Source organism: Monodon monoceros, unplaced genomic scaffold, assembly GCF_005190385.1.
Source record: "Monodon monoceros isolate NGI ecotype Baffin Bay Population unplaced genomic scaffold, NGI_Narwhal_1 Super_Scaffold_9, whole genome shotgun sequence".
Taxonomy (NCBI): Eukaryota; Metazoa; Chordata; class Mammalia; order Artiodactyla; family Monodontidae; genus Monodon; species Monodon monoceros.
Genome location: NW_021703786.1, coordinates 21,854,979 through 21,880,453, shown reverse-complemented (window position 1 = coordinate 21,880,453; position 25,475 = coordinate 21,854,979). Strand labels below are relative to the sequence as shown.

At 37.9% G+C, this 25,475-nt stretch overlaps 1 protein-coding gene across 3 annotated transcripts in view; it reads right to left on the bottom strand.

Moving 5' to 3' along the window:
- Window positions 1-25,475, bottom strand: part of TLK2 (tousled like kinase 2) — a 103,792-nt gene that overhangs the window by 54,559 nt on the left and 23,758 nt on the right. For 2 of the 3 annotated variants that reach the window (XM_029211519.1, XM_029211520.1), the window contains exons 3-7: window positions 13,867-13,938; window positions 12,900-12,969; window positions 11,848-11,891; window positions 11,025-11,120; window positions 822-989 (exon numbers count right to left, since the gene is read on the bottom strand). In XM_029211519.1, the coding sequence (XP_029067352.1) occupies window positions 822-989; window positions 11,025-11,120; window positions 11,848-11,891; window positions 12,900-12,969; window positions 13,867-13,938 (450 nt within the window). The remainder of the gene's footprint in view (window positions 1-821; window positions 990-11,024; window positions 11,121-11,847; window positions 11,892-12,899; window positions 12,970-13,866; window positions 13,939-25,475) is intronic. The other variant, XM_029211521.1, reaches the window with a different exon arrangement.

Here is a 25,475-nt window from a genome sequence, read left to right as displayed (position 1 = left end):
GGTTAATACCAGAGATTAGAAATTTATTTGCTCAGAATCCACAGAGCAAATAAAGAGGAAACAGATTATTACTGGAGAAAATGAACCAGTAAGAGGGAAAGAAATTTTGATCAATGGTGACGTCAGCTCTGAATGATGCCCCTAAAAATGGAGGAATAGGGCAATGGGGCTTTCTCTTGCTTTATACCATCCTTGGCAACAAACACGTACTTGGTAGGGCAAAGAAACCAAGAAAAGCAACAACTTTTAAGCCAAGCTGCATTATAATTCGGCAAAAAAAAAATGGGGGTCAAACATTTATAATAATCAAATTCTTGTTCTTCAAGGAAGAAGAAAGAAGCAAGCTGAAAGGAGCAGACCCGGAGCCAAATCTTCTTGGAAAAAGTAACTGTGCTAACACTCTGAAGAAGTGAGAGAAGGCAAGCATGTAGGTTGCCCAAGTACCACACAGGGGGAAATGACTGGTAAGCATGCCTGTCCCCACATTAAGATTTTATTAACTTGAATATTACTTTAAATAAGTGATGGCTGGAGTTTGGAGATTTTATTTTTAATTCCAATGGAATTTGATTCCATTATTACAATTATTTTCTTTTCTTCTTTGTCAACCTAAGATTGTGTTGTCCTTCCCATGGTACACGCAGACTTTGACAGAGCAGCCTCTCAGCCCCCTTGAACCAAGCAGGGCTGAGTACAAACACATTCCTTTAGAAGTAACACAGAGTTAGAAATCATCATCTGTCTACCGAAACAATTACTCAAACCTCATCTTGGAGCTCCAGGAAAACAAGGATCTGCACAAACTTAGCCTTAGTACTCACTGAAACAAAAGTGAAGCAGAGGCCAGCTCCCCTCTGTGCCAGCTGCTCTGTGTCGAGCCGAGGTTTTGCCAGCATCACTGACATCAGGGTTGGCAGAGCAGACTGCTCCTCTGATACCTCCTTTGCAGCACTGCCATCTAAACCATAGAGGGGCTGTTCTACTCGCCGCTGGAAAACATTAAAGAAAACACACAAATTACATGAGAAAGAAAATCTGATACTGCCAAAACACGCAACAGATTAAAACATGGTTATCAGATGTAAGAAGGATTTTTTTTAAAAAAAACACCTCTGCAAACAAATATGGAAAGCATAATAACATTATCACTGGATTATGACCTATCTAAAAAGCTGAGTTAGTATCTTACTCAAATTCCATAAAATTACATTTTAATGGTTCTATATTTACATAACTCTGAATTTGCAGGTTACTTTGTAGAGTTCAACGAACAACTTCATAATACCCTCAATTCTACAAAGGAAATGCTACTTCTCTCCTCTAGATTAATAAAGATTAAGGCATTTGTCCCCTACTCTACAGGTAGAACTTATTTTCACTCTATTCTATTCTCACCCTACTATACCTATACGCAAAAATATAAAATAAATACAAACAAAAGAACAATATACCACAATTAAGTATGGTTTATTCCAGGAATGTAAGGATAGTTCATTATTCTCTCTACTGATGTAATTCATTAAATTAATGTGGGGGGTGGGGGTGGGCAGGGAATCAAAATTCTTTCCTTTAGACGCCAAACAAGATTTGCACATTGTTGGGCAATGCTTAAAAAAAAAACACAGAAACTGGGAGTGTCCATGTTTAACACAACAAAGAGTATTTTTTCAGAAATAAACATAAATATAATTAATGGTGCAATACTCCAGGCACTTTCATTAAAATTGGGAACTAGACAGGGGTTAACACATTAATATCATAATCATTCACCATTATCATAGAATTTTTAGCCAAAGTGATAAGGAAAACAATATGAGGTATAAATATTATAAAATATTAAACATTAAAAAGTGTCACTTTTGGATGATATAACTATTCACAAAGGAAACCAAACAAATCAACTGAAAAAGAACAAGTAAGGGTTCAGTAAGATGTGGCCAAATGTAAAATAAATACACAAAAATCAGTAACTTCCCCGCATATCACAACTGACTATAATCTGAACAAGTAGTAACAGAAGAAAAAGCAGATTCAAAATATCTGTAAAATACTTAAAAGGAAACTTAAGAAATATGCAGATTACACATTAAAAAAACCCCACAGCTTCACTAACAAATATAAAAGATGATCTAAATTAAATGGCAATACCATGCTCCTGAGTTAAAATTTTACACATGTCAAATTTCTCTAAAAGCCAATGCTTACTTAGGGCTTTTTGTGTATTTTTGCTTCTGTTTTTGTAAGAGAAGGTGTTGTGGTAGTATAGAGATCATCTAGCTTCTCTCTTGCTCTTTCGGGGGAATGTTTTATGGATTTTCACGAGTTAATTTTGAGGTCCACTTGGAAAAATAATCAAAATTAGCCACATAATTTTTGATAAAGGGTATCAGGGAACCTGACCAGCTATTAAAACTTACTGCAAAGCAACATTAACCAAAGGAGCGTAACACTGGTACAGGAACAGACAGATTGATCAGTGGCACAGAAAATTCAGAAACGGACCCATATAAAATGGATGTATAATTTGTGATTATAGTGCATTTCTAATTAGTGGGAATTTCTTACAAAGATGATAGGATATGTGTGTTGATATTAGAAAAAAGGAAAAGTAGATTGCTTCCTTATAGCATACATAAAAATTATAAGAAAATATAAACAAATGCTTTTATGACTTTCTAGTGGTGAAGGACTTTTTAAACATGACAGTAAAAATACAAACCATATAGAAACATCTAAGAGTAAGACAAAACCAGTAAGTCATGAAGGAAAAACATTGATAAATTTGACTACTTCAAATTTTTTGACTTCTGAATGGTAAAAGTCAACATAAAGTTAAAAAATAAAGTACAAACAGGCAAAAAATATTTACAATATAAATGACAATGAGTTAACAATCTTAATAAATAACACGCTCCTACCCATCAGTAGGACAATACACTAATAAATAAATAGGCAAAGGAACTGAGTAAGCATTAAAAGAGAAATCCAAAAGGCCATTAATCATAGGAAAAGATGTTTAATATCACTGATGAAGAAATGCAAGTTAAAACAAGGTATTTTCTCACTGGCAAAGATTATAATGATAAAATTCAGTATTAGAAGGGTAGGCAGAAATTGGGACTCTCAAACTGCTGACAGCCTGCTAGCAATTATGTGGTGACATTTATTTTATTTTAAATTGACACACAGTTGATTTACAGTGCTGTGTTAGTTTCAGGTGTACAGAAAAATAATTCAGTTATATATATACATATAAATAACAATATAAATATTCTTTCTCAGATTCCCTTTTAGGTTATTATGAAATATTGTGTACAGTTCCCTGTCCTATACAGTAGGTCCGTGTTGGTTATCTATTTTATATACAGTAGTGTGTTGTATGTTAATCCCAAACCCCTAATTTAACCACCCACCCTTTCCCCTTTTGTAACCGTAAGTTTATTTTCTACGCCTGTGGGTCTATTTCTGTTTTGTAAATAAGTTCATTTGTAACATTTTTTTTTTAGATTCCACATATAAGCGATATCATATGATATTTGTCTTTCTCTGTCTGGCTTACTCCACTTAGTATGATAATCTCTAGGTCCATCCATGTTGCTGCAAATGGCAATATTTCATTCTTTTTATGGCTGAGTAATATTCCATTGTGTGTTTGTGTGTGTGTGTGTGAGTGTATACACACACACTACATCTTCTTTATCATTCATGTGATGACATTTTAAAGTGAGCATATTCTTTGATTTGGGAGCTATACTTTGGAAATTTATCCAAAGGAAAAACATGCATAAGTACAGATGTATATACAAGGACATTCATTACAGCACTACTTACAGAATACAAAATGTTTAAGGCTGTTGATTAATACAATGAAAATGAGGAAATCTACTACATGAACATACACGTATACACATATATGCGCACTAAACTCTTTAATAATAGTTCTTGTGGAAAGGACTTTATATTTTACCACTTCTCAACTGTTGGACTTTCATAATCAGCATGTATCCCTTTATCAGGGAAATCTATTTAATACTTTCAATTTAGAAAACAAAAGTAAAAGAGACTAATCAAAATGATCCTGACAAAAAATTTATTTTTAAAAGAATCTGAGTAGAATCTACCGCCTTAAAAATAACACTCCTGCCCTAACCAATAAAATGGTTTAAATTCAGGCTCCAGAATACCTGTAATACTCATTCACAATATTCTCACTACTTGGGAGACTGTATCATTGAAGCTGCAATATTAAAACAAACCATTCTGTTATACATTCAATAAATATGTGCCAAGGGCTGAAAGATCTTTAAATATCTCTGGAATATAGCAGGCTGGGATGTTTGTACCAACCTCCCCTTAACTGTAAAGACAGGACAAAATATAAAAAAAAGGTATTAAAAGCAATGAAAAGTTGATAAAATAGTAGGGGTCTGTCATGGTAAAACCTAAGGGAAACAAAGTCACATCTGCCCTAAGAGTACCTGCAGATCTTGAATTTCCATTTCTAGGGCACCATGTTGCCAACTTGATAGTCATAGGCCAAAGCCCACCCAGAGTAGGGGGTTCATTATGAAACTCTTCCCACTTTAGCTACACTTCCAAAGGGTTACAGCCTCAGGGAAAATGTAAGCCAGAAGAAACATTTCCCCTGCCCTCAGGGAGCTGCAATGAAGTTGCCTTGGCCATGCAGGTGGTGGAGGCTCCCCTGAGAAATGTTAACATAATTGGAATCAATAATGCCTGGGTGGTTGAAAGAAAGAAACAAAATAAGCAAACCAAACAGACAAAATGCAAGCCATGAATTCAGTAGTTTGTAGAGATGGGTAGAATCTCTAGGCACTTGAAAGAAGCAAATAAAAATTCTCCCTGGAGGAACATATCTTATTCTTGATCTCAAAGAAATTTCACAAATAATTTTTCAAGAACAATGAGCAGCACAAAGACAAAAAACCAATAGCATAAAAGAAATAAAGCCCTGAGCAACAACTAGGAAAAAGAACAGACAGCAGAAACAGGTTCAAAAAAACCTTCAGGGCTTCCCTGGTGGCGCAGTGGTTGAGAGTCCGCCTGCCGATGCAGGGGACACGGGTTCGTGCCCCGGCCCGCGAGGATCCCACGTGCCGCGGAGTGGCTGGGCCTGTGAGCCATGGCTGCTGGGCCTGCGCGTCCGGAGCCTGTGCTCCGCAACAGGAGAGGTCACAGCAGTGAGAGGCCCGCGTACCGCAAAAAACAACAACAACAAAAAAAACAACCTTCAAATACAAGAATTAACAGACAGGTTATAAAACAACTATGTCTACTAGATTAAAAAAATAAAAGACAAGTTTGAATATATCTGCAGGGAACATAAAATAACAAAAACTAAGAATTCAATGGGGCAAATTAGATACACCAAAACAGAGAATTTGGGAACTGAAAGGCAAGAACTATCCAGAATGGAGCATACAGAGACCAAAAGAAAAAGAAGTTAAGGGGCATGGTGATAAAGTGAGACAGTCTAACATACGGTTAATTGAAATTTTATAGGTGGAGGAAAAAGGAACAGGGCCAAGATAATATCTGAAGACAATGGCAAATAATTATTCAGAAATGGTACAAGACACCAACCCACAAATACCAGAAGCCCAACAAATTACAAGAGAAAATAAAAGGATGCATCATAGTAAAACTGCAGAACACCACATATAAAAATGTTAAAAGCAGCTGGGGATGGGGGGAAGCAGAGCAGATACTTTCAAAAGAAATAACAAGTAAATGAAAACTGTTTTCTCAGTAGTAACAATGGGAACCAGAATATGGTAATTATACACTCAATTGTGTGAAAAGATAAAAAATGCCAATCTAGAAATATACAGAGCAAAAACATCTTTCAAGAATAAGGGCAGGGCTTCCCTGGTGGCGCAGTGGTTGAGAGTCCGCCTGCCGATGCAGGGGACACGGGTTCGTGCCCCGGTCCGGGAAGATCCCACATGCCGCGGAGCGGCTGGGCCCGTGAGCCATGGCCGCTGAGCCTGCGCGTCCGGAGCCTGTGCTCCGCAACGGGAGAGGCCACAACAGTGAGAGGCCCACGTACCGCAAAAAAAAAAAAAGAAAAAGAATAAGGGCAAAATAAAGTTATTTCAGCAAACAAAAACCTACAGAGTTAACCCCCAGCAGATAAACACTGTACCAAAAGAAAACTAAAGGACCACTGAAGGCAGAAGGAAGTGACCCTAGAGTGGAATGTGTAATATGTAAAATGGGAAGAAGTGCAAAGAGGTAAGTATATAGATAAATCTAAATGAACACTGACAGTGTAATAATGATGTTTTATGAAACTAAAAAAAAATGGCAAAATATAAACCTACACCACCACCACCAAAGCAGTAGCACATAAATGGAATCAAGGTTATCATATATTTGGGAGGAGGGCAAAGATACTATTAACATCAAACTTTGGCATATTAAAGATACCTGTGGTAACTTCTAAGAGAAACACCACATAGGACCTACATACTAGTGGAGGAGAAAAATATGAAATAATTTTTTTTAATCCAAATGAAAACAAGGAATGAAAGAAAAAGTAACATAGAACAGGTAAGATAAACAGAAAATACATTAAAAGCTGGTATATTTAAAACCAATATAATGATAAGTTTATTAAATGTAAATAGGATAAATACTGAAGTTTAAAAAAGATTTTTTTTTGGCCGTGCCACGCAGCTTGCAGGATCTTAGTTCCCCAACTAGCAATCAAACCCGGGCCCCAGCAGTAAAAGTGCCAAGTCCTAACCACTGGACCGCCAGGGAATTCCCTAAAAACGATTTTAGACTGAATAAAGAAAAAAATTTCAACTATATGATATTTGTCAATACGCTGATAACAAAATAATGAAAAGTTGATAGTATAAAAATGGAAGTATTTACACCATACAGTGGTTTGGATATACTAAATATCAGATATACTGCATTTAGAGCAAAAAGTATCAGAAGGAATGAAGAGAATCACTTAGTAATACATAAAGCAAAAATATATATACAGGAAGAAACAAACTACTCCCACAATCATGAGAGTCATAAATATACCTCTCTTAGTAACTGATAGAACAAACAGCCAAAAGTCAGAATACAGAAGATCTAAACACTGTGATTAAATGCCATGTTTAACAAAATTATCGTAATGACAAAACTAAACTATTTTGTTTAGGGATGCATATGTGGTCACACTATAAGGAAAAGCAAATGATAATCACAAAAATTAGAACAGTGGTTGTTTCTAGGGTATTGGGAAAGGGTTGTGATCAGGGATGGTTTCCAGGGTGCTGGAAATATTTTACTTTCTGACCTAAGTGATGATTACATGGAGTTAACCTCATAATGATTTCCTGGAAACATTTTTTGTGAAGGGTCAGATAGAAATACGTTAGGCTTTTCAGGCAACATATCATCTCTGTGATATATATTCTTCTTTGTCTATACAACTCAAAAAATCTAAAAATCATTCTTAGCTTGCCAACTGTGGGCTGTAGTTTACCAACTCCTGCATAGAAGGCTCACGGTTTATGTACTTTCTTGTATTTAACAAAAAATATAAAAGAATCATTTAGGGGGAAAAATGCTAAAGTAATTCTTTATCCATTCTTCCCTTTTGACAAATAGTCTTGAGCCCCCACTGTGTACCCAACACTGTTTTGGGTGTTACAGACTAAAAATTGAACAAGATATCTATTCCATGTGAAGGGGGGGAGGACAGTTAAAATGATTACGTCTTTATGTTATAAACACTGTAAGAGATGGAAACACCAGTAAATAAAACAAAATCCCTGCTCTCTTAAGGTTAACATTCTGGTGGAAGAAGCTGGGCAATAGACTAAGTGTACAGTTAAAAATTAAGATATGTAAATTATTAAATAAAAATATTAAAATTATACCACACAATGACAATGAATGATCTACAGCAACACACAGTATGGATGAATCTCACAAAAGTAATGTTGAATGAAAGAAGCCAGACACAAGAGTATATACTGTATGATTCCTTTTATACAAAGTACAAAAACAAAAAAACCCACCTGTACTGTGAGAAGTCAGGATAGTGGCTATCCCCAGTGGCAGGGAGGGGGCTAATGACTGGAAGGGAGCATAAGGGGGTTTCTGGAGGGCCTGGTATTTTGTTTCTTGTACTGGTACACAGTTTGTGAAACTTCATTAAGCTGTAGACTTACATGTATACACTTCTATATGTATAAGTATGAATCAATAAAAAAATGTACATACATATCAAAATTTAAATACATATGTCAGGTAGTAATAACTAAGAATTAAAGCAGGATTAGGGACAGAGTTACAAGGTGAGAGGGACTGATATTTAAAGAAGTTGGCCAGGAGAGACCTCTCTGATAAGGTCATTTTTGAGCAACAGCCTGATGAAGAGATTGCTAATCATGCTATTCCTGGAAGAGGGAATAGCAGGTACAAAGGCCGTGAAGCAAAAGAGTGCTTCACAGTGTTCAAGGAACTTCAAGGAGGCCAGCATGGCTGGAGTGGTATGAGGGTGAGAGGGGAGCAGATGGAGTCAGGCAGATGGGGGGAGCAAAAATCATGTAGGAGCTTCTAGGCCATGTAAGCCCAGAACAGTCTGGACTGTTTTGAGCAGGATCTGTCTTAATTTTTTCACAGAATCATTCTGGCTACTATACTGAAAATAGGTGAGACACAGGCAGAAGCAGGGAGACCACTTTGGAGATTTAATGCAGAGAACCAAAAGAATAGAAAAAGAGGTTGGGATTTGGGTATTTTTTAAAAGAAAACAGGATTTATTGACAGATTAGATATGGGGCATGAAGTTATGATCTGAAAAACTGGACAGAGTAAACTGTCATTTACCAGGACAGGGTAGACTACAGGAAGAGCAGTTTGTTGTGTTGTTTTGCTAGTGAGCAAGAGTTCCTCTGTGGACGTTTTTAAGCTGCCCATTTAGTTATGTAAGTGGAAATGTCACGTAGAGTTGTATATGTAATTTTCAGGGAAACCAGTGCCCAAGTAAAGGGCTGGCAAGTTCTTTCATCCTAAAAGGCAGATATGGATAATGACACAAGTAACTTGGTAGATTTGGCACAGGTGCATGTGAAAGTTCTCTTCTGATTGCTTCTACTTTCTCAGGAAGATGAAAAAGTAAAGCCATTAGTTGAAATAGTAGAGGAGGAGGAAGTGTTGCTGGAGGCTTGCAGGAAATGACAAAAATATGAAATATTCATCTAGGAAAGGGAACTAACTACGGAAATATAATAGGACTGGCAGCAATGAGGGGGTTCATGAGATTGGTGGTCAAGAACTTAAAGTGAGATCAGTCAGCATGGGTGTATGTGTTTTCCTCTAACCATGCTGAGCTGCTTAGACAAGGAAAAGGTGGAAAATTAGATAACCAGGGCTGAGTTTTTTCAGGCAAATATGATAAAGAGAGAGTGGGGAAAGGGAATTGAAGGGTATACACAAATCAGTAACTATAACAATGAAACACAGAATCTAAGTTAGAAGGATAAAGAGCTTCTCAGTGCAATGGAAAAAGGAAATTAAGGCTTGGTTCCTATTTTAACACCCAAGATATACTTAGATTTGCATAATAATGATGAGGCCCCCACCACCATTCATAGAGGTGGCAGAAATGTCTACAGATCATTGAATCATCTCTTTTGTTTTCAGGTAAGACCTGACTTAAATGGACACATGATAGATGGGTGGTACACTACTAAAAACCAAATGAAAAAAAAATATTTTTCAGGGAGAGAAGAGTAATAGACAACAAAATTCTACAAATCATATTCGTCCCAAATAGGTAATTCTGCAATCTCATTTAACATTTTAAAACTTTAACTGGTTTAAAACTTAATAAAAATATAGGTATAGGCCTCCTCGAAAGTTATCTAACAAACCTCAACCTAACCAAACAGATCTACACATCAAACATTTCTAAAATTTTTAAATATAACAAGGATGACAAAATAATAGCAAAAATTTCAAGTTGAATACATTTTCCTAAGTGCTTTAATAATTATAATCACCCTAATGAATGCATGCTTTCATGAGAGAGAAGAGGGGAAGGATATTTTAAAATACTTTAACAATACAGAAGACTAAATCATTTAGGAAAAAAGTAGTATTAATCAACTCTGCTAAGGCAGAGAAAAGCAACTTTCCTAAACAGAGACCTAGGATGAAAACTCCCTTGGATCCCACAGCAATACCTGAAGCATCAGTAGACATAATACACTCTTAAGTACAGAGTTCTTACTGGTATCAACAAATTATCCAAAGGCGCTTGAGCAAATTAACACAAAACCCTACATTAGCTAGCTCAGGGATTCTCAACCTTGGCACTAGTGTCATTTTAGACTGGATATTCGTGGTGGCGCCTGTCCTGTGCACTGTACGATGTTTAACAGCATCCCTGGCCTCTGCCCAGTAAACGCCTATGGCATCCTTCCACTCACCCTCTATTTCTGACCAATAATTACTCCAACACTGCCAAATGTCCCCTGAGGGGACAAACTACCTCCAGTTGAGAACCACTAACTTGGCTATAATGTTTTTAAGAGTTTCAGATCTCACTTATAGGCAGAAAACAAACCTATCCCAAATTTGTGTAGCTTTAGCTTCTCTACTACATCACTGAGTAAGCCTTAAAAATAATTCAAATGCCAGGAGCTGACCAAATTTTTTTTTAAGGAATTTAGTTATAGGAACATTTAAGTCTGGCAAGGATAAAAATCTAATATTTGGATTGGAAATCAGTTCCTTGACAGAACAATGAGTTGCAGGCCTAGAAGTAATTTATTATACTGGGAGAAAAGGGTCAGCTCTTATAAAATGTAAATTTACTGATACAGATTTGAATCTAAGTTAAGTGATTCATAGGTAATGCTATGAATGTTTCTCCTTAATGCCTCATTCCCCTTGGGTAATTAACGGAAGAGAAACTTCTGCTCGAGTGTTCCTGGGCTTCTTGGTCTCCTACAACAGGTGTCAAATTTCTCCAGGTGAATGCTTACCGGTAAGGGATTGGATAAGGAATGTTGCGGTGAGGATCGTGCAACTGGTGGAACACTTCTGCCAGGGCTGGTTCCTGGCCCGCTTCCCCCAGCAAACTGGCCAACAGGGAAAAATGGATATGAATAATTCACAACAGTACTAGGCTTCAGATAAGGAGAGTAAAAGATTAATACACAAACAGGTCTTAATTATATACGGCCCCTTTAAGTCAATATATCTTATTCTAGAGAGAAAATGCCATATAAGTCAAATTCTGCTATCTTTTCAACGAGATTTTAAGGAGGAGCTCCAGCAGAAATGTACCAAGATATAAAGAAAACGTGGCTAGAAAGCTGAAGGTACACATGGTTTTGAAAGGACATAAGAGAAGAATGTTTTCCCTTCTTGTCTCAAAATACACGAAGCAGGAATATAGTGGTACAGTGGATGTTAGTGTCTTCTTCAGTAACCACTAAGGATGGGTCAGTGAGCTTACTACAGGTTCCAATGGACTAAAGGGAAGAGGACAAAACAAGAGTCCAAGTCATTTCACTTCAATCTTTGTAAGACACGAAACCTAGTCTGGCCAAGAGAAAAATCACCTCATTTGTGAATTTTTATATCATCACAGAAAAGACACATCATAAACAAATTTAAATTTAGGAAGTCAGCAGCCGTTTCCTCTTACAGAGATGGGGCAGCATAGGGTTGATGAAGATGGGGAGGAAGGGGAGGAGAGCACAGTAAAGGCAATATATTCCTCTCTAAAGCCTTAAATGAACAAAAGGATTTAGGTTTTTAAAAAAATCACTATAGATTTCTTTTTGCAAAAATTTAACTTACCTCAAAGTAATCACTAATTTTATGTCCCCTAGGAGTGCCTTTCCCTGAAAATAAAACCAAAGTAAGTATAGTTTTTCCAGTAACACAAGTAAACCATCATTCGCTAAAGTGTACGTATTCAATAACTGCCTATGTTGTTATCAATTCAAATGTCAAGCTTACTTTTAACAAATGAGCCAAAATACCTGTATCATAAGAACAGAAGACAGTTTCCTCCACAAAATTAAAGGCTGAAATAAGCAGTGAAAGACTTTTTCACAGCTCGCTTTCCTTTAAGATTCACTAATTTTTCTTTTACAAGTACACTAACAAAACTCATGCCACAACTGTGCATCAAAATAAAACTAAACTATAAACTATACCCCCAACTAAGAGGACAAAAAATTCAAAACAAATTCATCAGAACAAAAGGGTTTATTCTATTTCACAAAAAACTTTATGTGACCTTGTCACTTTGGGAAAATTTTCTCCCAAAAAAGTAAAAAATGATTTGCAGATTAAAAGAATATGGAAAAAAAAAAAAGACTAGGGTGTCCATTTCTTGGAAGCTCTGCCATTTCATTTATTCTTCCTTTAATTATTTACAGAAATTTGGCATTACCACCATCATAATTACAGATTTATTCCACTGGGCACCAATGTACAACTAAATAATTGACATGGAAGAAGGGCAGGTAAAAGGACAGCCATGTGACTGAAACCATTTCTGCTTGCCTATTATTAGCAAATCACTGATCTAGTGCAAGACATAGTTAAAACTCCAATGTAACCTCTTTTCTGTACAATAAATACTTAGTCTGAAGACAAACCCATGGCGAGAAGATGGTTAACTTACAACAGGGAAAACCAGAGTCCCCAAAGAACTGACACTGTTTCGTCAAGTGTGTATCAAATGGCAAGTCTATAATAAACAACCTGATATTCCCTTAAGGAATACAAATCTTCATTGTTAGGAATCCCTGTGCACAAACTAATTACTTAGTGTGAGCTGGAAATTTTCTATCTAAGTACATAAGAATCTAGTATTTTTACCGGTGTGAAATTATTACTACCTTGGCTAGTTTCATATGGTTCAGCTTTTCTTTTCCGGTTTCGCTGGTCATTCTGTTTTTTCTCAGGAGTCTGTTAAATACCATATACATCACAATTAGCATTTTGTTAAATTTTTCACATTATGAAAATTAGAGAGTATGTACAAAATATCAAATTTATAAGGATATTTAACTGGCTCAGACAAGTCCTAAATGAGCGTCCAACTCTTAGAGCAGGGTCATGGAAAGAGTACAGGATCTGGAACCAAGCCACCTATACAATTTTTAGCAAACTGCTCAAAGTATCAGAGCTTCAATTTTACAAAGCACAAATGTAGTACAAGCATCTAGCATATAGTAGGCTCTCAGACAGCAGCTGTTACAATATTTCTACTTTTTTTTTTTTTTTTTGGCCATGCCACTCGGCTTGCGGGATCTTATTTCCCCAACCAGGGATTGAACCCGGGCCTGGCACTGAAAGTGCCGAGTCCTAACCACTGGACCACCAGGGAATTTCCACAATATTTCTACTTTAAAAAAGCTTAAATCTAATCCTTTTTTCCAAAAAGGAAAGATATGCATAATCAACTGACTAATTTATTGAAAGTTTTATCTAAGTGCAAAGTAAGCGGTTACCTATCTATGCAGCTAGGTTGTGTGCCTTAAAAAAAAAAAAAACTTCAAATTTTCTTACTAAAGTCTGTCGGGCCACACTAACCCACTCTGTTGAAGTACTAAAAAGTGCTAAAATTCAATGGCACCTAGGCTAATTCAGCTACAACTGCAAATCTCTACCCTTTATTGATGGTTATTATTATCATAATAAACACCCATCAAGGCCACATCACAACTGTACAACGAGCAAACAACTCAAAGGGGAGTCATTCACCCAGACCCTAACAGGACACCAGAGTTTGCAGTGCTATGGTTTAACCCAGACCCAAAGTGTGGGAATATGAGAAGTCTTGAAATGGATGTGGCTTCTTACCTCTACTTCTTTATCACTCAAGGACCCCACGCTGCACAAGCTCTGGTTGGAAGACTCACTATTGAGTGGCCCCTGAAAAGAAAGAAAAAAGAAAAGGAATCAAAATAAACTAATTTAAGGATGACAGCAAAAATGAGGGAGAAGCCATTTGATTTTGATATCTAAGTCAGGTCAAAGAAGCCAAGAGTTAACTGCAACACCTCTGAGCCAACTTGAAAAGAACTCAATCAACCATATAGTACAGGGCCCTCATGTTAAAATTCTCTAGCTAACATTATTTTCATTTCCTTTATAAACTCTTAACTCGTGCAAATTTTCCCTTCTAGAGTACTTTCACATGTAGCAAGTTCATTCTTTAAGGAAAATAAGCTGGGGAAAATCAATTCTCTTGGCCTCTTGTATCACACAGGCAATATCTGAAAGTTGAGGTGTTAAGGGGTATGTCAAGGGTTCCTCATGAGGAGGCAGTCAGAGACCATAATGAAGGAAACACTTTTTCGAATCATGCTTTAAAACAGGCATGACTGCTAGCTCAAAAAAGTTACAAGAGATTGACTTCTAGCCTAATGGCGTGAGGATCTCTGCTAGCTCACTCCTCAGGGAAACTGATGCAAATTATTTTTAAAAACCACCATTCAAAGCCTCTGACAATGGTCCCTAAGGGCAAACAGCAAATGAAGAAACAACCATTCAGTAAAATCTATGAAAATTCAGCCTGAAAGGTGAAAGTCTGTGGTATTAGAACCAAGACCACTCTCCCCACCCCACCCCCCGCCCCCCCCATCTCAGCAAGGCTCCAGACTGCTGCACCCAAGAGCACAAGGTCCCCTCTTCCCCCAGCTCTCAGTCCAAGGGCTTTCTTCCTGGGAGGAGCAGGACTTCGGACTTCTCAACCCGTCCCCAGCCCCCATTACTGAGGCTAAGTCCCAGGCAAGTACATCAAAGACAGGAGGCTCCCTTCTGCCCAACACCGACTTGTGGAACAGAGGCTCTGCCTTAGGCATGGTCAACTGAGAATACTGGGACCCCAACAGCCCTCTCGCTCAGCTCGTGAGACAGTGGTTCAACACCAGGAGAGACAAGCTGCTGTGGTGCCGCATCTCCACATTCTACCTCCTGGCACTCAGTTCCTACAGCCTGAATGTCACTCACAGAAAAGTATTACTCACTGTCCCCACCCCCAGCTCCAGAACCCTGGCTTGGATATTTTGCCAGGGGGAAAAAGCTGGAACATGTAGTACCAAATCTTTTCCCAAAGGACCTGACTTCATGCCCAACAGAGTGTGGACAAGTTTAAATCTAAGGGAGGTTTTGGTAAAAGGCAAGCGAAAAGAGATTCGTGTAATGAAGATACAGTCTAGACTGTAGGTCAGCTAGTTTGCAGGAGAGAATCAAGGAATAAGACACCAGGGAGGAGACCTCCCTGGGGTCAGAGCAAATAGCAAACATTGACCTCAGAAACTTTTCCTTCCAAGGAGCCCCAATTTGATTGGATTAGTTTGTAGTTTGTAGAGGAATGTATGCCTCAGGGCACTGTTGAAAACAAGAGAGCAATCTGGACAACTAGTGTAGCTTAACAGATGGGTTGGTCAGGAAAAGAGTCCTACTGAGTACCAGTCACCACAGGGTACCTGCAGGCTTACCTAAAGCCAAGCCTCCCTGAGGAATACCAAGAGGCTTAGCTCTGGGGGGATGGGTGGTAGAACAGACTTCACTAAAATAATCCAGCCAGTCACTGAACAAATAAACAAGCAAATAACAATATCAAGGCTCCAAAGAACAGGATGAGAAATCAGTACCCAGAGGTGCTACAACGTATCATCTAAAATGACCAATTTCCAACAAAAAATCATGAGGCATGCAAAGAAACAAACAAGTACAACCCATATACCAGGAAAAGAAGAAAAAAAGCAGTTAAAAGAAACTGCTGGTGAGAATGACCAGATGCTGGATTTAACAGAAAAATATTTCAAAATAGCCATCCTAAATATGTTCATGGAACCAAAGGAAACAGTAACTAAAGAAGTAGAGAAAAAGGGACTTCCCTGGTGGCGCAGTGGTTAAGAATCCACCTGCCAACCCAGGAGACACGGGTTCAAGCCCTGGTCCGGGAAGATCCCACATGCCGCAGAGTAACTAAGTCCATGCGCCACAACTACTGAGCCTGTGCTCTAGAGCCCGCGGGCCACAACTACTGAGCCTGCGTGCCACAACTACTGAAGCCCGCACGCCTAGAGCCCGTACTCCGCAACAAGAGAATCCACTGCAATGAGAAGCCCATGCACCACAACGAAGAGTAGCCCCCGCTCACCACACTAAAGAAAGCCCACGCAACAATGAAGATCCAATGCAACCAAAAAGTTCCCTTAAAAAAAAAAAATAGGGGTAAATCTTCATGACCTCAAACTGGGCAAAGAATTCTTAGATATGACACTAAAAGTGCCAACAAAAAAGGAAAAAAAGATAAACTGGACTTTTTCAAAATTAAAAACGTTTACGGTTGAAAAGACACCATCAACGAAGAAAACCCACAAAAGAAGATATTTGCAAATCACACATCCGATAAGGTACTTGTATGCTGTATAAAGAACTCTTACAATTCAGAAATAAACACAGATAACCCAATTTAAACTGGGCAAAAGGTCTAAACAGACATTTCTCCAAAGATGAGATACAAATGGCCAATAAGCACATGAATAGAAGCTCAACATCATTAGCCAATGGGGAAACACAAATCAAAACCAAAATGGGGTACCACTTCACACTTACTAGGATGGCTAGATTCAAAAAAGACAACAAGAAGTGCTGGCAAGAATGTGGAGAAACTGGAACCCTCACACCTCACACACTGCTGGTAGGAATGTAAAATGGTGCAGGTGCTTTCAAAAACTGTCGGGCAGTTCCTCAAACAATTAAACACAGAGTTACATATGACCTGGAATGCTACTCCTAAGGTACATACTGAAAAGAAATAAAAACATGTACACACACAAACCTGAACACAAATCTTTACAGCAGCATTACTCACAAAAGCCAGAAGATGGAAACAATCCAGATATCTATCAACTAATAAATGGATACACAAAATATGGTATATTCATACAATGGAATATTACTTGACCATAAAAAGGAATCAAGCAATGATATATGCTACAATATAAACAAACCTTGAAAACATTTTGCTGAGTAAAAGAAGCCAGTCACAACGGACCACATATCAAATGACTCTACTCATGTGAAAATCCAGAATAGGGAAATCTAAGACAAACAGAAAGTAAACAGTAGTTGCTTAGGGGAGGAGTTGGAGAACATGGGGGTGATAGCTAAAGGGTATGGGGTTTCTTTTTGAGGGGATAAAAATATTCTAAAACTGTGTTGATGGTTGTACGTATCTGTGAATATACTAAAAACCAATGAATTGTGTAATTTAAATGGGTGAATTGTATGGAATATGAATTATATCTCAATAAGGTTGTTAAAAAAACAACAATTACTAGGCTTAGCGTCAGAAATAATTTACATTCCTTTAAGGGTGTATTAAGTTTTCTTTTCACTGTGTCCTTAAAGCACTATTTTTAAACTGTAATCAACACAATATACCAGAAGGCTTCACAGATACTTGTGAAACTGCAAATAAAAAAAATAAAGTGAAATTAGGGATAAGAAATAAAATCAAATCATGTATTCCCAGTGACATAAATCAACAAAGGACTTATTCCTTTAAAGATATAATAAGAGTTCCATGATGTTTTAATTGAAAAAAAAAAAAGAGCTTTATTCACATAAGAATTCTAGAATAATTTAAATTGAATCTTTCTATGCCTAAATTCTTAAAATATTCCGTTTGTGAATTATCTTTATTGTAACCATCATGAAGTATTTCCCCTCCCCTTGGATAATAATAAAACCGTACACTATATTTTATTTTTTTATTTATTTTTTATTTTTTTGTGTGTGGTACGTGGGCCTCTCACTGTTGTGGCCTCCCCCGCCACGGAGCACAGGCTCCGGACGCGCAGGCTCAGCGGCCATGGCTCACGGGCCCAGCCGCTCCGCGGCATGTGGGATCTTCCCGGACTGGGGCACGAACCTGTGTCCCCTGCATCGGCAGGCGGACTCTCAACCACTGCGCCACCAGGGAAGCCCCGTACACTGTATTTTAACTATCCACTTTACCCACCAACTATCCCTCATTTTCTTTTTTATAAATTTATTTATTTATTTATTTTTGGCTGCGTTGGGTCTTCGTTGCTGTGCGGGGCTTTCTCTAGTTGCGGGGAGCAGGGGAGGCTCTACGTTGCGGTGCGCAGGCTTCTCATTGCAGCGGAGCACGGGCTCTAGGTATGTGGGCTTCAGTAGTTGTGGCACACAGGCTCAGTAGTTGTGGCTCACTGACTCTAGAGTGCAGGCTCAGCAGTTGTGGCACACGGACTTAGTTGCTCCGCGGCATGTGGGATCTTCCCGGACCAGGGCTTGAACCCGTGTCCCCTGCATTGGCAGGCGGATTCTTAACCACTGTGCCACCAGGGAAGCCCTATCCCTCATTTTCAAAAGGAAATGGCGGGCTTCATTCATCACACTTGCCATCTCCTTTTTTTTTATATATAAATTTATTTTATTTCATTTATTTTTGGCTGCGTTGGGTCTTTGCTACTGTGTGTGGGTTTTTCTCTATTTGCGGCGAGCGGTGGCTACTACCCGCCGCGGTACACGGGCTCCTCACTGCGGTGGCTTCTCCCGTTGCGCAGCACAGGCTCCAGGTGCACAGGCTTCAGTAGTTGTGGCAAGAGAGAACTGAAGAACCTATTTTTTTATTAGCAATTACTGATAATGACATAAACTGTAAAGTGTGCATAACAGTGGTGTACATTGTAGTGTTTGAAATATCGATGCAAGAGGCACAAGCAAGGATCCTTGTGGTTCCTTGGGTATGTGTGTCTAACGAAAAGAAAAAAAGGATTAAGAATCACTTAATCCTACCTTTCACCATCCTTTTCTGATGCACAGCATCCCAAATTATTATAAAATCATTAGATTAAATTTAATTAGCAGGGATAAATGACATACATTCCCTGTTCTAAAACAGCTTACTGTCTAGTAAGGGAGCTAACCAAAGGCTTTTAGGCAAACAATGTTATCTTTCAAAAATGTCACTATCATTAAAAAACAAAAAAGGCAGAAAAAACCTGAGCTAAATTAGATGAGGATAAAAAGGCATGACTAAATTCAATGTATGATCCTAGATTTGACTCTGGATAGCAAAACAAAGCAAAACCAATAAAGGACATTATTGGGACAAAGGCAGAAACTGAATATGGACTATACTAGATAATTAAGTTCCAGTCTATTATTATCAGTCCGTCAATTGTAAATTTTCCTACTTGTTGCATCTTTTTACTAAGGTGCTTTATAAGTTTTGTATGAGTTCATATTCAGCTTTGGGGGAGTTCTCCACATTTCAGGGGTTAAGGAGCAGTCAGTCCCAAGAGAAGTTTAATGGTCACCTCTGCCAGTGCCCTACAACATTCATCAGTTCCAAACATATTTATACATTAGCTTTCCTGCCCAGGATTTCCGCACAAAATTGTAGTTTCCATTTCTTGTGGCTTTTAACAGCCACAATCCAAAGTTAGGCAGCTCACTTCCATCCTACGTCCTGGACTGGTGGGCAGTTTTACTAGTCTTAATTCATAGACAGGTTTGCCCCTTCCCAATTCCCAGCCTTATACAGTTCCAGTTCAAGCCTTTGGCCTCAATTACTACCCCCAGGGGGAAATTAACCCCAAAAGCATAAAAGCTTATGGGTTACCAAAGTTTAACTCCCATTCACCACTGTGACATCTTCGTCTTCATCTCCCAAGTTAAAATAACTGGGATTCAATTTTTCCTATTTTTCTGATACTGCTGACATTCAGGAATTATATAATTTTCATATACTTCATTTAGCCAATCACTTTACTAAACTGTTATTCTTTCTAATCATCTCGCAGTTTGTTCCTCTTGAGTTTGTTGTCTAGATATAAATCATAGCATTTATAAATAATAAGCTTATACATTCCTTTCCATAATTTATATCTCTTATTGTTTCATATTTTACTGCTTTGAATAAAACATAAATAATCACCATAAAGAACACTGTTTTGTTCTTCTTTTTTCAAGGTGACTCCTCTAGTGCTTTACCATTAAAAACTGTAATAAGACTGCAAAGAGCCAAAATAATCTTGTAAAAGTTAGAGTTGGAGGTCTCCCACTTCCACTTATTACAAAGCTACAGTAATCAAAACAGTATGGCACTGGCATGAAAATAGACATACAGACGAAGGATATAGCATGTTCTTAGACTGGAAGAATCAACATTGTCAAAGGAGTAGCAGGAGAGAGTCTTGTCGAAGCAGTTCTGCATCTTGATTGTGGTGGTGGATACAGTAAGCTACACAAGTGATAAAATTTCAAGAAGTACATGTACACACACACACACAAATGATGTGTGTATACATGAAACCTGAATGAGTTCTGTGGATTTCACCAATGTCAACTTCCTGATTTTAATATTGTACTATAATTACATGAGGTGCTTACACTGGGACAGAAGGGGTATAACTACTTGCTATAGTTGAGAAATGATAACGGTAAACAATACTTAGGTAGTGCTTGCTACACGGTCAGGTATTCTATATTAGCACATTTAATCCTCCTAACAACCTGTAATGGACTCAACTGTGTCTTCCTCAAATTTTTATGTTGAAGTCCTAACCCCCAAAACCTCAGAATGTATTTGGAGACAGGGCCTTTGAAGAGGTAACTAAGCTAAAATGTGTCATTAGGGTGGACCCTAATCCAATACGACTGATGTCCTTATACAAAGTGGAAATTAGGCACCAGACATGCACACACACAGAAGAAAGACCATATGAGGACACAGCGAGAAGGTGGTCATCTGCAAGCCAAGGAGAGAAAGCCTCAAAAGCAATCAATCCTACTGACATGCTGATCTTGAACTTCCAGCCTTCAGAACTGTGAGAAAATAAATTTCCATTGTTTAAGCCTCCCGATCTATGTTATGGCAGCCCTAGCAAACTAATGACAACCTTATATGATAGCTATCAGTAGTCTCATTATTAGATGAGGAAACTACGAGAGAAGTTTAGTGAACTCCCCAACGTCACACAGCTGGCAAGAAGCAGAGCCAGGATCTAGACCTAAGCTACCTGGCTTCAAAATACGTGCTACTAGCCATTCAGTAGCACTATACTCTAAATATATTAATATAGAGTCATCTCTACATATATTAATACATTTTTTAAGTGAGTGCTACATATATATTTTTTTAATAAATTTGTTTATTTATTTAGGTTGCATTGGGTCTTCGTTGCTGCACGCGGGCTTTCTCTAGTTGCGGTGAGCGGGGACTACTCTTTGTTGCGGTCCATAGGCTTCTCATTGTGGTGGCTTCTCTTGTTGTGGAGCACGGGCTCTAGAAACGCGGGCTTCAGTAGTTGTGGCTCACGGGCTCTAGAGCGCAGGCTCAGTAGTTGTGGCACACGGGCTTAGCTGCTCCACGGCATGTGGGATCCTCCCAGACCAGGGCTTGAACCCGTGTCCCCTGCATTGACAGGCGGATTCTTAACCACTATGCCACCAGGGAAGTCCTATTAATACATTTTTAAAATACTGAACTTGTCCAACATTCTTCGGATAAACTCCCTGAAACAAAATAATTAGCCATTCGCAAGTGTTTTTACTTAAATTTAAACATCTATATATTCATAAATGAAATTAGGTTATACTTTTACTTCCCCATATCTGTCAGGTTTTGCTATCAGAGTTTATCCCTATGTTATTATTTAACATGAGAATTATCTACTTCTTGAAAGGTTAGGAGAGATCACCAGTAACCAGGGAGTGAATTTTTTTGCACTGCTTCAAAGGAGTAGGAGGAAGAGGAGGAGGAGGAAATAACTTTAAAATCTTGATTTTTCCTTGGTTATAGGAGTCTATTCTGATTTTACATCTTATTTTTGTCAACATTAATTTCTACTATCTTTGAGTGAAATTATCTAATTCACTGAGATTTTCATATTAATCACATAACTAACAGCATCCATTTCGTTTTTTCTCTAAGTCCTCAATTTTGTTATATTCCATTTACTTCCTCCATTTTCCTCTTTGTTTTCTAATTTTCCAACTCTAGATTGATTCATTCCTAATCTTCAATCTATTGAAAGTCAGCCTTTAACACAACAGTTTATTTTTTTAAATAAAGATAAAAGAAAAAAAAATTTTTTAAACAAAGTATAATAAGTTAAGACTCCTCAGTAAAAGCCCTATTTTCTACGCTAACATTTAAGCTGATTACCCTGTCTCCTGCTCATGATTTTTTTTTAAGTAAAACACCAAATGGACAGTTTAAAAAATAGACAAGAGTCAAGTTTCTCGTTTTAAAAAAAAGCAGGGCTCCCCAAAACAAAATAAAACACACTTTTAATATACTTAAATGCACTTTTGGGGGGTTAAAAATACTTCAGTAACAAGCCTAAAGAAAACCTCGTGGACAAGTTATAAACTTATGAAAACTGAGGTTAAAATACGAATGTTGACAACCAATCTTTAGCACATAAATGAAGCCTATATGAACTAAGAAAACCTTGTAGAAGTGGAGGCCAAAGGTTAAGCTTTCACTCTTGTAAAAATTTAAATGTCAACATTTGTTTAGTTTCTAAAGTCTTCATTTCCTCCTTGAACTAAATTGGCATCTTAAAAGGGATTGAGAACAGCAGACAAAAGTTAAACTTAAGTATAAAGGAGCACAGCTGACAACAGGGTCAAACTACCTGAGGTAGTTAAAAGATATTCCATTAAAAAAAAAAAAGATACTCCATTAAAGACTAGACCTAATGGGTTAAAACTAGGGGTCTCTGTACTTTTTTAGTCATTAGTTAGCACCACCTTTTCACCCCATAGCAGAGTCAAATCAGTGGGGTGATTTTAAATGAATGACTGTGTTTTGGCAAGCAAACAAAATATTACAGTATATTGTCAAGAAAATCCTTAACTAATATTAATGATTTTTAGTAGTATTTCAGTCCTAAATAAATGGCAAAATCCTAACCATGTAATTTATTAACATCCATTTCCAGACAAGCAAGTCCAACAATAAGAATAAGAAATCCTTTGTTTTTTCTCCTGGACAAACCTGCCTATGGAAGTCTATATATTTACTCAAGATCTGGCACATATAACCAACAAGACAGATAATATGACAGACATTGGCAAGGATATGGAGAAAGTTTAACCCTCATATACTGCTGGTGGAGAGGTAAATGGCACAGCCACTTTGAGAAACAGTCTGGCAGTCCCTCAAAGGGTTAAACTAATGACTTAAAAAAAACAGATCCTTAGTTTTATATTATGTTCATCCCTTAATGGACTATCTCTTAACCATAAGACCCAGCAATTCCACTCCTAGGAATACACCCAAGAGAAATGAAAACATATGTGCACACAAAAACATGTACATGAATGTTCATGGCACATTATTCATAACAGCCAAAAAATGGAAACAACCCAAACGTCCATCAACTGAAAGAATGAATAAACAAAATGAGGTCTATCCATACAATGGAATATTATTTGGCAATAAAAAGAAATGAAGTTCTGATACAGGAACAAACCTTATAAATGTGATGCTAAGTGAAAGAAGCCAATCACAAAGGACCACATATTGTATGATTCCATTTATATTAAATTTTCAGAACAGGCAAAATCTATCGAGACAAAAAGTAGACTAATGGTTGCCTAGAGCTGAGAGAGAGAGGGATTTTGAGGGTGAAAGCTAAGGGGTAAGGTTTTGTGGTTTTGGTTCTGGTTTTTGAGGTGAGGAAAATGTTCCAAAATTGATTGTGGTAATGGTTTCACATTTCTATAAATACACTTGGAGCCATTGAATTGTACACCTTAATTGAGTAAACTGTATGTTGTGTGAATTACATCTTAATAAAACTTAAAAATCAGTGCACTCGGGCTTCCCTGGTGGTGCAGTGGTTAAGAATGCGCCTGCCAATGCAGGGGACACGGGTTCGAGCCCTGGTCCGGGAAGATCCCACATGCCATGGAGCAACTAAGCCCGTGCGCCACAACTACTGAGCCTGCGCTCTATAGCCCGCGAGCCACAATTACTGAAGCCCGCACACCTAGAGCCCGTGCTCCGCAACAAGAGAAGCCACCGCAATGAGAAGCCCGCGCACCGCAACGAAGAGTAGCCCTCGCTCGCCGCAACTAGAGAAAGCCTGCGCAGCAACAAAGACCCAACACAGCCAAAAATTAAAAAAATAAAAAATCAGTGCACTCTTGCTCAATACAGGAAGGACGTACAATCATGGGATTGTACTGCTACTGTGGTGGATACAGAAGAGCATCAAACATAATCCTGCCCTCCAGAGCTTCCTGATCATCTATGGAAAGGATCAGGCTACGTTTTCTCCTTCTAATTTTCTAATCCCTTATCTAATATTTCTTTAAGTAAGTGACAAAACACCATTCTACAAATGTGTTTACGGGATGATTATTTAAACAGTGATCCAAACTAGGTCTACATTTAACAACTTCTTTATGGTAGATCTCAAAATCATCTGCTGTGTGAAAAGTAAGTTCAGAACAATAATGATAAGTTCAGAACAGTAATAATAACAATAATGTTTGTAAAAGTCACAGAGAAATCAGTACTGTATGTTTTCTACGGGTAAATATGTATGCAAGTGGATAAGTACAGTATTTTAAAAATCTAGGTGGATACATACCAAAGTTTTCTGAACAATTACAGTTCTCATTATTATAAAAGTATGCATGCATTCCTTATACAACTGAAAATTAATCATTTAAAAAAACTAATCCTAAGGGAAAGGAGTATGACTTCAATTCACATAAAAGCAAGTCATACGGACTTTATAGCTTATCATAAAGCTTACAATTTAGCCTTTAACCTTACTCCTTATGCTGAAAAACAAAAAAAAAAACCTCTCCTTTATTGATTAAAAACTACAAATTTAATATTTACAGATAGAAAAGGGAAGCTATGTACAAAATCATGGGGCACATTCACAGTAAAGATAACACAGAAGAAATGGTCATAAGAACAAAAATTAAAAGATCAGCATAATCTTTCATAAGAAAGAAAATCATAATCAGAATTAAAATATCCAAGGGATACATAACCCTAAAGAAAGTTTGATGACCAGTAAGTTTAAGGTTCCTGGTTTTTACTGTTCTGAAGAGATCATTAATTAATCTGTAAGAAACAAACCCACTGCCCTCTCCTACAGGAAACAGTGTAACAAAACTCCTACTGCAGGGCTTCCCTGGTGGCACAGTGGTTAAGAATCCACCTGCCAATGCAGGGGACTCGGGTTCGAGCCCTGGTCCGGGAAGATCCCACATGCAGCGAAGCAACTAAGCCCGTGCGCCACAACTACTGAGCCTGGGTTCTAGAGCCCGTGCACCACAACTACTGAGTCCACGTGCCACAACTACTGAAGCCCGTGCACCTAGAGCCCATGCTCCACAACAAGAGAAGCCACCACAATGAGAAGCCCGTGCACCACAATGAAGAGCAG